Here is a 13,064-nt window from a genome sequence, read left to right as displayed (position 1 = left end):
CCACCCCTGACCTAATGTCACTACTGTTAGTTAGATAAACTGGGGAGAAGAGAGAGAGAGGGGAAGGAGGGGTGGAGGTTTGAGCCCCCTTCCTCTGCAGTGCCTAAACCATGGGCCACACCAAAACGGTCCTATCAGGACTAATTAGGGCTGGCTGTGGTAAAAAAAGAACAGGCGTCTGTTTGTGCTGGCTAGGAGGCCCACAGAGAAGCTTTAGTTTCTCCTCGCCTGCCGGATCACATAACCACTTCCAGTAGCTGCTTTGTGTGGACTGGACAGACAGACTGAGGATGATGGAAGGTAGTGGACTGGACAGACAGACTGAGGATGGTGGAGGGTAGTGGACTGGACAGACAGACTGAGGATGGTGGAAGGTAGTGGACTGGACAGACAGACTGAGGATGGTGGAGGGTAGTGGACTGGACAGACAGACTGAGGATGGTGGAGGGTAGTGGACTGGACAGACAGACTGAGGATGGTGGAGGGTAGTGGACTGGACAGACAGACTGAGGATGGTGGAGGGTAGTGGACTGGACAGACAGACTGAGGATGGTGGAGGGTAGTGGACTGGACAGACAGAATGAGGATGGTGGAGGGTAGTGGACTGGACAGACAGACTGAGGATGGTGGAGGGTAGTGGACTGGACAGACAGACTGAGGATGGTGGAGGGTAGTGGACTGGACAGACAGAATGAGGATGGTGGAGGGTAGTGGACTGGACAGACAGACTGAGGATGGTGGAGGGTAGTGGACTGGACAGACAGACTGAGGATGGTGGAGGGTAGTGGACTGGACAGACAGAATGAGGATGGTGGAGGGTAGTGGACTGGACAGACAGACTGAGGATGGTGGAGGGTAGTGGACTGGACAGACAGACTGAGGATGGTGGAGGGTAGTGGACTGGACAGACAGACTGAGGATGGTGGAGGGTAGTGGACTGGACAGACAGACTGAGGATGGTGGAGGGTAGTGGACTGGACAGACAGACTGAGGATGGTGGAGGGTAGTGGACTGGACAGACAGAATGAGGATGGTGGAGGGTAGTGGACTGGACAGACAGACTGAGGATGGTGGAGGGTAGTGGACTGGACAGACAGACTGAGGATGGTGGAGGGTAGTGGACTGGACAGACAGACTGAGGATGGTGGAGGGTAGTGGACTGGACAGACAGACTGAGGATGGTGGATGGTAGTGGACTGGACAGACAGAATGAGGATGGTGGAGGGTAGTGGACTGGACAGACAGAATGAGGATGGTGGAGGGTAGTGGACTGGACAGACAGACTGAGGATGGTGGAAGGTAGTGGACTGGACAGACAGAATGAGGATGGTGGAGGGTAGTGGACTGGACAGACAGACTGAGGATGGTGGAAGGTAGTGGACTGGACAGACAGACTGAGGATGGTGGAGGGTAGTGGACTGAACAGACAGACTGAGGATGGTGGAAGGTAGTGGACTGGACAGACAGACTGAGGATGGTGGAAGGTAGTGGACTGGACAGACAGACTGAGGATGGTGGATGGTAGTGGACTGGACAGACAGACCGAATGAGGATGGTGGAGGGTAGTGGACTGGACAGACAGACTGAGGATGGTGGAAGGTAGTGGACTGGACAGACAGACTGAGGATGGTGGATGGTAGTGGACTGGACAGACAGACTGAGGATGGTGGAAGGTAGTGGACTGGACAGACAGACTGAGGATGCTGGAAGGTAGTGGACTGGACAGACAGACTGAGGATGGTGGAAGGTAGTGGACTGGACAGACAGAATGAGGATGGTGGAGGGTAGTGGACTGGACTGGACAGACCGAATGAGGATGGTGGAGGGTAGTGGACTGGACTGGACAGACTGAATGAGGATGGTGGAGGGTAGTGGATAAGACAGACACAAGGACAGGAGCATGGTAGTGGAGGGTAGTGGATAAAACCAGTAGTCGTCCCGGTGAAACCAGCTCATAAAGCCAGGGAATTCAACAGACAGAAGGCAGAGCAAGGAGGCTCTATCTCATTTACATGGTTTGGGGTGACCCTACACTGCTGTATCAGACATATAGTAGACATTGACAACACTGACTATAAAGGGTGTGGATGTTTCCTATAATTGGAAGATCTGTCCCTTTCTTGATGTAACCAAGTTGATATGCTGATAAAATGGACTGATTCTATAGCTCCACAACAACATAGGAAAAATAATAATCTCTGGGACAATTAACAGTAGTGTCCAGGCATTAGGTTACTAAAACTACACTCAAAACAAGTTGTCTACAACTACTTTACAGGTATTCTATCTCGAGAATTATCTACAGTATTCTCCGATAGGCTCCACGCTTACACAACTTTATTTATGTTCACTCAAGCTTAATGCCCTCCATTTTATGACATACTTCTTTGCCACTACTGCCACTTTATCAGTGACAGAATCTCTTCCGCATTGCTTCTCCTAAAAGCCACAGAGCCATTAAAGTCAACAGGGGAGTACACTCAGTGATTTATCTGTATCTAAGACAGCTCTATCTCTCAGCCTTTGTAGCCTCTCAGGCAGCTCTCTCTACTCTCTTCAACCTGTTGTTGTAACAGGGTCGTGAGGACAGGCCTGTCATCATATGAGCTCCATATTGGGGAGGGAAATGTGCTCTGTTAGTCCTTGCTAATTTCCATGGTTTCCGATACCCAAACATTTGTTCAGAAACGTATACACACATTCTAGCATGTGCACATACACTCTTTCTTTCTCTCTCTAGCTCTCTTACACTCACGTAAGCACTCACACATTCATGCACGCTCACGCATGCAAACACACACACACAGTGTACACTTTTATACAACAGGTAACCAACATTTAATGATTTACAGTTTAGGTTGGAAGTTTACATACACCTTAGCCAAATACATTTAAACTCAGTTTTTCACAATTCCTGACATTGAATCCAAGTAAAAATTCCCTGTCTTAGGTCAGTTAGGATCACCATTTTATTTTAAGAATGTGAAATGTCAGAATAATAGTAGAGAGAATGATTTATTTCAGCTTTTATTTCTTTCATCACATTCCCAGTGGGTCAGAAGTTTACATACACTCAATTAGTATTTGGTAACATTGCCTTTAAATTGTTTAACTTGGGTCAAACGTCAAATTTTGGCCCATTCCTCCTGACAGAGCTGGTGTAACTGAGTCAGGTTTGTAGGCCTCCTTGCTCGCACACGCTTTTTCAGTTCTGCCCACAAATTTTCTATAGGATTCAGGTTAGGGCTTTGTGATGGCCACTCCAATACCTTGACTTGTTGCCCTTAAGACATTTTGCCACAACTTTGGAAGTATGCTTGGGGTCATTGTCCATTTGGAAGACCCATTTGTGACCAAGCTTTAACTTCCTGACTGATGTCTTGAGATGTTGCTTCAATATATCCACATAATTTCCCTTCCTCATGATGCCATCTATTTTGTGAAGTGCACCAGTCCCTCCTGCAGCAAAGCACCCCACAACATGATGCTGCCACCCCCGTGCTTCACGGTTGGGATGGTGTTCTTCGGCTTGCAAGCCTCCCCCTTTCTCCTCCAAACATAACAATGGTCATTATGGCCAAACAGTTCTATTTTTGTTTCATCAGACCAGAGGACATTTCTCCAAAAAGTATGATCTTTGTCCCCATGTGCAGTTGCAAACTGTAGTCTTGCTTTTTTAAGTCGGTTTTAGAGCAGTGGCTTCTTCCTTGCTGAGCGGCCTTTCAGGTTATGTCAATAAAGGACTCGTTTTACTGTGGATATAGATACGTTGTACACGTTTCCTCCAGCATCTTCACAAGGTCCTTTGCTGTTGTTCTGGGATTGATTTGCACTTTTCGCACCAAAGTACGTTCATCTCTAGGAGACAGAACGCGTCTCCTTCCTGAGTGGTATGACGGCTGTGTGGTCCCATGGTGTTCATACTTGCATTCTATTGTTTGTACAGATGAACATGGTACCTTCAGGTGTTTGGAAATTGCTCCCAAGGATGAACCAGACTTGTGGAGGTCTACACATTTTTTTCTGAAGTCTTGGCTGATTTCTTTTGATTTTCCCATGATGTCAAGCAAAGAGGCACCTACTGAAGGTAGGCCTTAAAATACATCCACAGGTACATCTCCAATTGACTAAAATGATGTCAGTTAGCCTATCAGAAGCTTCTAAAGCCATGACAAAATTTTTGTGAATTTTCCAAGCTGTTTAAAGGCACAGTCAACTTAGTGTATATAAACTTCTGAGCCACTGGAATTGTGATACAGTGAATTATAAGTGAAATAATCTGTCTGCAAACAATTGTTGGAAAAATTACTTGTCATGCACAAAGTAGATGTCCTAACCGACTTGCCAAAACTATAGTTTGTTAACAAGAATTTTGTGGAGTGGTTGAAAAAATAGTTTTAATGACTCCAACCTAACTGTATGTAAACTTCCGACTTCAACTGTATGTATTTTCATTAAAAACTTTATTTAAATGTATTCATATTATTTCATTCTTCCACAAAATATAGTCCCGACACAAATCTATGGTTGCTACCCAAGCCAGCTGGTCGTTCGTTCTATCGGTTTGGTTGCCGGTGACGTGACCCAGTCGTTGAGTCTTTTTGTTCTGCATCTATGGACGCAACCCTGACTTTGTTCTAAATGTTCCATTGCCATACTGGCTGGCAACGTTCTTATCCCTTGCTTGCTAGCTAGCCAACTACGGATAATTTACAGTCACGTCAAACAGCACAGCCAGAATAACAACAAAGTAGCTGCGTTTGTTTAAGCTGTTTTCTAGTGATATTTATTAGGATACATCAATAATAATGAGCTAATGATACACTATTTCACCTGGCATAGATAATGTGCTCTCTCGTCAGGACATTGTTGTTCAGAGGAGCTAGCCAACAACACAGTTAACACAATCACTTCAAACTGAAGCTGGAAAGTCTGCAAACTAGCTGCACTTTGTTTCGTTTGACCTGTTTTTACTTCGTTTCGTTTTAACCGGTAAATTGTAAATATTTTCTTTGTAAATATCCATAAAAATTATGCTGATTCATGACTTCGACTGGCTGAGAAAAGCTGCCTGCCTGTCTGTCTGTCTCCTTCTGACTCCCAACACGTTCATTACATGGGACAGCTGGAGATTGAATTTCAATACTGAAACAATGTTGCAAATATCAAAGGGAAAGACAGCAAGTTTTACCGCTATTGAAAACCAATTGCTAGTCTAAAAGAAATGGGAGATAATGTCTACATGCTTTTTATAGTGGTGATCAAGTTCATAACTTTTTATAGTGGCAATCAAGTTCATAACTTGCCAGGCTGGGCTGATGAGACAGTGGATTGCGCAGTGAGACGGAACAGAGTAAATAGGCATTTCAACGTCATAGCTTTAGCCGGTGGTAACTTGTGGAATAGACACCGGTTGGAATGCGGTTTTAACCAATGAGCGTCCAGGATTAGACCCACCCGTTGTATAAACCATACACATCCCATTACATGAGAGGATGAATGGAGAAAGTTTTAATGTAGCAGAGTGTATTAGGTGTTAGACAAATTTTCACAGTATGGTGGGTAATCTGGTGTGTAAACAACATAACAACATATACCCAGGTGTGTTCTGGGAGATGTGTTCCAGACATTCTCTCTCTGTGTTTATAGCGAGAACTATCCATTAAGTGTTATTTCCCTTAAACACAGTCTGATCCTCTCATCTCACCTCCTTAAAACTGAACCGAATGTCTGTAAATCTATCAACACACACCCTTACATAACAACTTTCAAACTATATTTCTGTCTTATTCTTAGCATTTGTATATATATCATGTACAATCTGACAGATATGGGCGTAGAAAATATGATGCACTTTTTAATATTTTGTATTTCTTTTAATGCTCCGTTACAGTAAGCTCCCCTATAACTGCCAGTAGTTTGTATGTGTGTGTCTCACCTTCTGCAGGGCTGAGTCCGCGGGCAGCAGAGATCATGGAGAGGGTGGGGCTGCTGTGCATGGAGCGGAGGTAGTGCTCCATCTGGGGGTGGACGTAGGAGTGAGGGGGGCTGAAGGGGGAATCCCCCGTCCCTGCTGCGTGGGGGGACAGACGGATCAGAGAGATGCCGTCTGAGATGACCGGGCTGCCTGCTAGGCCATGATGTCTGGAAAGAGAGAGGGAAAATGAGTTAGTAACAGAAATAGAGTGAAAGAGACAACCATGCACAAGCATGAATACCTTGAAAGAGTAATGCAAAACAGTGTTTTGTACAACAGGATTTTTGTGAATTGAACATGTTAGTGGTTTACATGTGCTGTATGTCTGCCATTCAGGTCATTCCCTGAAAACATGTACATGTCAATCCAGATCCACTACTACTTCCTGATCTGTCCTAGTGAACCGCTCCTGCCTGAAGCATTGAACAAGTTGAGACTGAGGGTCTCAGACTACACTCCTATGAAAAAGCCTACTGTTTGGGTGTCTGTTTGGGTGGGCACAGCCAAGGTGTCTCTCATATTAGTACTTAGCCCTGTTACGAGTCAGCACATCCATCCGGATGTAACTGTAAAAAACTGAGGCGTCTCGTCGGCCACCTTCAAGCTACCAGATTAATAGAACAAGATACCCTGACTAAAGTTGAGTCATTGATAATATAGCCCACAGGTCACAGTCAGTGGGATATAAATGTGTCATCTGTTGGCAGGTAACTAGCAGGTCTGCTTGTAGAAACACAGCCAGGAGGCTGCTGTAACTCTTGATAGCTACTCCCTGAAGCCAGAATAGAACACCGAATACCGTGCCGGGTGTCTGCTGGCCGCTGGCACAGTTCTTTTAACTGTTTTTGGCAAAGCTTGTTCTTTGAAGGGGCATGCTACTCCTTGTGTTAATATGGTTGTTGGGTCTAATTGAAACCTCTGTGTGTGGTGAGCCAGGCAGTACAGCACCTGGAAACAGGTGAAGAGGAGAAGATGTCAGGATTTAAACAAAGCAGGCCAGTACCACGTCCTCACCTCTCCACTCTCTGTCTGCTGCTATAGAGGCCTACAGGCTTCTCCTATACTACAGGCTGCTTCTCTTAACCAAGGAGTAGATGTGTCAGGAGGTGTTTTTAAAGAAAGCAGGCCAGTACCACGTCCTCACACTTCATTAGTCTCCAAATTACCACTGTAATGAGTCATAGTATGCTGTCCATTGGGGAGGGGGGAGGAGAGGGTTGATGAAGTGGAGCGGGACATGGGGGTGGATTCAGGAGAGTGGGATGAGGAGGTGGGGGAGGATGGGGGAAAGTGGGGACGGTGGGGTTGGGGGCTCAGCGTACCAGACTTCAGTCTGCTCAACTGATGAGTTGCAGGGCAGGCAGGCACCACACTAAAAATGCTCTTGCTTTGAAGAAAAAAGTATTTGAAGCCGATATAAGTTAGTATACACAAAGATGTTTTAATATCTATTAGTTATAATGATAAGAATTCATATTAGATACTACGTGGACCTTAGACTTACAACACACATTTCCGTAGTAAATGCTGATATGTGCCAGGAGTACATGAGGTAAAGAAAATAGTTGAAATACTGATATGGCTTCTTCCCGTAAAATCTGTGGATTTGGTTATACTGATCTCTCACTGAAATCCATAGGGATGAGAAGCTGGCAGAGGCTGGTTGTGGGTCTGAAAGGTGGGTCTGAGATGTTAGCGTTCTTGGCAAGGCCTGGGTTCACCTCAGTCGCTCATTTATACCCCTCTGTATGGGAGCCAACCTGCACCCAACCCAACCCAACCCAGCTCTTGCTGCTCCCTCCGTTTCCAGTAAACGCCTACAGACAACCAGCCTTGTCTGATGGCCAACTTTCTGCCGTCAACCCCTCCAATGGACGGCCCATAAAGAGGTCTCTGTTCTGTTCTGGGGGAGCTGAGAAGAAACAGACGCTCCATACACAAAAACACAAGCTGATTCCCTCCCCTTGGAGCTTCCACAAGGCGCGGGTCTAGAGGCCTGTGCAAGTTTCACAGACTAGCGTTCAGCTTCACTGAAGCTCCAGGTTTCGTAAAACTGGCACCAGAGTGCTCTTATCTGTCTGAGTAATTTACTACGGACCGTGCTGGTTGGTCACCGTCCTTCATGTTTAGCCACAGTGTTCCCGGTTATCGCTGCGCTGTGGGGGGAGTGTCATTTGGAGGCAGCGGTGGGATCTGAGGTGTGACGACCCCAAAGAGCCTTTAGAGCCGGCTGAGGCTGCGATCCCAAATGGCACCCTATTCCTTATATATAGTGCACTACTTTTGACCAAAATCCTATGGACCCTGGTCAAAAGTATTGCACTAAATAGGGAATATGGTACAATTTTGGACGTTGACTGACTCGCCTGTGGTCCCGACCTCAACCACAGAGAATCAACACAGAGTACACAAGTGAACATTTTCAAATGTGCCATTTCTTAATAAACATTTAAAGCCAGATAAGAGGCCAATGTTGTGTTTATACATACAGTGGTATGGACTCCTTTCAAGCATTTGGAATATAAGTCAATAAACTTAATTGAAACTGTGAAATTGAAATTGGCTAGTTTGTGGAGGCTGTGAATGCTCTCCCTTATGGGAGCCCCGTCCTAGATGGAATCTAAACAAGCTTGAAGTGCAAGAATGATGAACAACAACTGACCTGACTGGTGCAAAATGAATTGGTCGTGCCCTACCTCCCAGACTTAAATTATTTATTTGATCAGAGCTCAAATGGAGAAATGACATACAATTGACACATATACCTTTCTTAAATCCCTTGAATTCCTTTGTTTCAATGGTGAAGCGTTTCTGAATGCCTTTTTCTTTGAGCTTCAAAATACCGCAGTAACACATTGCAGTTTTCACACATAATCATCATCGAAACCTTATTTGTCTGTCACGGTATGACACAGAACATGTTAACAAACACCATTAATCACACACGTGCATGTTTGAGTCTTTGATAATGAGGTGAAATGTACTACCTTGGCCTGTCAGGAGACAACAAATAGGAGACCTCTCTGGCAGCTACTATTATTGAAGTCTTGTCAATCCGCCCTCTTTCTGACAAGATGTTACTTGAACTGTTTCTCCACAGACAGGTCTTAGTCACAGACGGAGTATGTAGTGCAACAACCCTGAACAAACGAGCCTGGGAGAGCAGTCTCTACATCAGAACCTGTCATTTAAAGAGAATTCCATCATACATAGCGCCATGGGTGGCTACCAGACTAAACTGAAGAAACTGAAATGGTCCTTTGTAGCTCAGTTAGCAGGGCATGGCGCTTGCAACGCCAGGATAGAGGGTTTGATTTCCGGGACCACCTGTACGTAACATGTATAAAAGCATGACTGTGAAAGGTCCTGCATGGTCAATCTGATGTCTGCAGTGGCCATATAGCATTTACTGCGATACGGCCTCTGCAGAATTCAGGGCATTCATACTTCATGCGCTTCCTGTAGCACTGCAGAGCTGTTGCGAAGGAAGTTTTCAAGAAAGTGAATTTGTGTTTATACAGGACCTCCCGGCCCACCTACTGTCAACCAGCTATACGAAGCCCTCCACATTGTTACAAAATTTGGGAGGTGCACGGTGAAGCAGTACGGAGCTCGATTTGGCACGGAGCTCGATTTGGCCTCTGCATGCCTCCGGAGGTTTCTCAATTGCGTCACCCCCTCCATACGGAGCCTCCGACCACATTTTCAGATCCAGCATAAATTGGCTTTAAATCGCTTTGGATAAAAGCATCTGCTAAATGGCATTTATAATTTATTTTATTATTATTATTATTTATATTATGAAGTCATTGGGAGAGTGGAAGACAGACAGTCGTCTCTTTATCTTTGTCTGTAGCTATGTACAGTGCATTTAGAAGGCATTCAGAATCACTTTTCCCATATTCTTTTTACGTTACAGCCTTATTCTAAAATGTATTAAATTGTTTTTCCCCTCAACAATCTAAACACAATACCCATAATGACAAAGCAAAAAATGTTTTGGGGAAATATTTGCTAATTTATAATTGAAAAAAAAAAGAAATATCACATTTATATAAGTATTCAGACCCTTTACTCAATACTTTGTTGAAGCACCTTTGGCAGCGATTACAGCCTCGAGTCTTCTTGGGTATGATGCTACAAGCTTGCCAAACCTGTATTTGTGGAGTTTCTCCCATTGTCCACTGCAGATACTCTCAAGCTGTGTCAGGTTGGGATGCGGAGCGTTGCTGCACAGCTATTTTCAGGTATCGCCGGAGATTTTCAATAGGGTTCAAGTCTGGGCTCTGGCTGGGCCACCCAAGGACATTCAGAGACTTGTCCCGAAGCCACTCCTGCGTTTTCTTGGCTGTGTGCTTAGGGTTGTTGTCTTGTTGGAAGGTGAACCTTCGCTCCAGTCTGAGGTCCTGAGCGCTCTGGAGCAGATTTTCATCAAGGATCTCTCTGTACTTTGCACCATTCATCTTTCTCTCAATCCTAACTAGTCTCCTAGTCCCTGCCGCTGAAAAACATCCCCACAGCATGATGCTGCCACAACCATGCTTCACCGTAGGGAAGGTGTTGGCCAAGGGATGAGCAGTGCCTAGTTTCCTCCAGACATGACGCTTGGTATTCTGACTAAAGAGTTCAATCTTGGTTTCGTCAGACCAGAGAATCTTGTTTCTCATGGTCGGAGAGTCCTTTAGGTGCCTTTTAGCAAACTCCAAGCGGGCTGTTATGTGCATTTTACTGAGGAGTGGCTTACGTCTTTCCACTCTATAATAAATGTCTGATTTGTGGAATGCTGCAGGAAGGTTCTTCCATCTCCACAGAGGAACTCTGGAGTTCTGTCAGAGTGACCATTGGGTTCTTGGTCACCTCCCTGATCGAGGCCCTTCTCCCCCGATTGCTCAGTTTGGCCAGCTCTAGGAAGAGTCTTGGTTCCAAACTTATTACATTTAAGAATGATGAAGGCCACAGTGTTCTTGGGGACCTTCAATGCTGCAGAAATGTTTTGGTACCCTTCCCCAGATCTGTGTCTCGACACAATCCTGTCTCTGAGCTCTACGGACAATTCCTTCGACCTCATGGCTTGGTTTTTGCTCTGACATGCACTGTCAATTGTGGGACCTTATATAGACAGGTGTGTGCCTTTCCAAATAATGTCTAATCAATTGGATTTACCACAGGTGGACTCCAATCAAGTTGTAGAAACATCTCAAGGATGATCAATGGAAACAGGATGCACCTGAGCTCAATTTCGTGTCTCATAGCAAAGGGTCTGAGTACTTATGTAAATTAGGTATCTGTTTTTATTTTTAATACATTTGCTAAAATAAAAAAATAAAAACAGTTCTCGCTTTGTCATTATGGGGTATTGTGCATAGATTGATGAGTCCATTTTTTTTTATTTCATCCATTTCAAAATAAGGCTGTAACATAACAAAATGGGGAAAAGGTGAAGGGGTCTGAATACTTTCCGAATGCACTGTATATTGTAGGAGGAGTAAAAGGTGGAGAGTGAATACAAGCCACACAAACTACAGTACTGTACATTTCCACTTGAAGTAATTGTTGTTTGCTTCACTGTATGATTACCAGCTTATGTAGCTACTCTCTGCTATCCCATTGTTAGATTCCTAGTGTGAGAAAAAGTGCATTTGGACAAGGGATTGCTTGTTTGAGCTTCAAAAACATATGAGTAAGTGCATAACTGTGTGTATGCATGTGGAGTACAGAGGATAGGGGAGGGGGATGTTTCTGTGCGGTCCTTTTGGTGTGGGGCAGGGCAGTAAATGGACATAGGCTGGTTAGGGCCACCTGTACCTACTGTATTCAACACCTCTTTTTAAGTAGCCTTAGTCTTTCCAGCAACTCCAGGGTGGTGGAACAAGGAGTTAAGGAAGCCTTTCTCTGGACCAACAGACAGACAGATAGCAGCCTTTACCTCTCCTCCCCAACACTGAAGGTTATGTGAATTCAGGCATCCTGTTTCAGTGGATCTCTCTCTCTACTTTCTTTGCCTGGCTGTCTGGAACCGCCAACAAGTTAGTATTTGCCTCTCTGGCATGTTTTTCCCTACTGGCTCAGCAGATGAATTACGACGTGACACACTCTCGTCTGTACTTCTGGGCAGCCACTCCCATTGAGATAAATCACTGTGGTTGTGTGTCAAATGGCACCCTATTCCCTATATAGTGCACTACTTTTGACAAGGGCCCATAGGGCTCTGGTCAAAAGTAGTGCACTATAAAGGGGATCGGGTGCCATTTGGGATGCAAGCTGTGTTACCCCACAGGGGCTGGGGATGGGGCTACAGTGAGCTCCTAGTTGTTTTTGGGACTCTTCATCAGGATGCTGAGGATTTGGACTCAAACTTTGATGATATACTATTCTTTAACAATTGGACTCTGTGTACAGCAGACAAAGGAATCAGGATGACCTAGAAACCTAGTGGGGACAGTAGCTAGTATGCAAAGACACACTTATCTTTTATTCTGATTCAACTTGGTGACTTCTGCAGTTCTTCAAACCAAATTATCTAAATTTGCCAGATAAATCTTGACATTTTCAAACCATTTGATTGATAGCTGCTTCTGTCCTTTCATGAATGCATTCCTCGCAATAATTCACAGGAACTTTTAAATCCTTCCATTAGTACTGAGTGAAGGCTAGAACCAACATCCTAAAAAACTGAGTGTCAATGGACTGACACCCAATCAGCATGCTCAGGATTAACCCAATCTTCCAATGCTAACCAATCAGCATGCTCAAGATCGGCTTCCCTTCTAACGCACGCTCGGGAACTGTACTTTAAACTAGAAAAAACAAATAGCTGATCTGGAAAGTCCATTTAATCAACACATTCCAAACCTAGACTGATTGCCTGGTAAGCTGGACCGCATGTGTTTGCGTACAGGGGTGGTGCAGGCCGCAGCTCTCCAGCTCCACCTCACAAAACCTTGGGGCAGAATTCAGTTCAGTTTAATGCTGCAATTTGGATCCAACTCCCAAAAAGAATAAATAGCGGTCCTGCTGATCTGGAATGAGTGGGGATCTGTTTTCTGCTTCCTCTCGTTGTGTTGCCGTTTATGTTCTGGGAACGGAA

At 44.9% G+C, this 13,064-nt stretch overlaps 1 protein-coding gene across 1 annotated transcript in view; it reads right to left on the bottom strand.

The window, feature by feature from the left end:
• The window catches only part of gli2a (GLI family zinc finger 2a), a 113,846-nt gene that overhangs the window by 28,123 nt on the left and 72,659 nt on the right, over positions 1–13,064 (bottom strand). Inside the window, exon 4 of the mRNA XM_071355278.1 lies at positions 5,939–6,144. Within this exon, the coding sequence (XP_071211379.1) occupies positions 5,939–6,144 (206 nt within the window). The remainder of the gene's footprint in view (positions 1–5,938; positions 6,145–13,064) is intronic.

The sequence above is a fragment of the Salvelinus alpinus genome, chromosome 20 (genome assembly GCF_045679555.1).
Source record: "Salvelinus alpinus chromosome 20, SLU_Salpinus.1, whole genome shotgun sequence".
Lineage (NCBI taxonomy): Eukaryota > Metazoa > Chordata > Actinopteri > Salmoniformes > Salmonidae > Salvelinus > Salvelinus alpinus.
The sequence above is the reverse complement of the archived record's forward strand: the minus strand, read 5'-3'. Positions and strand labels throughout refer to the sequence as shown.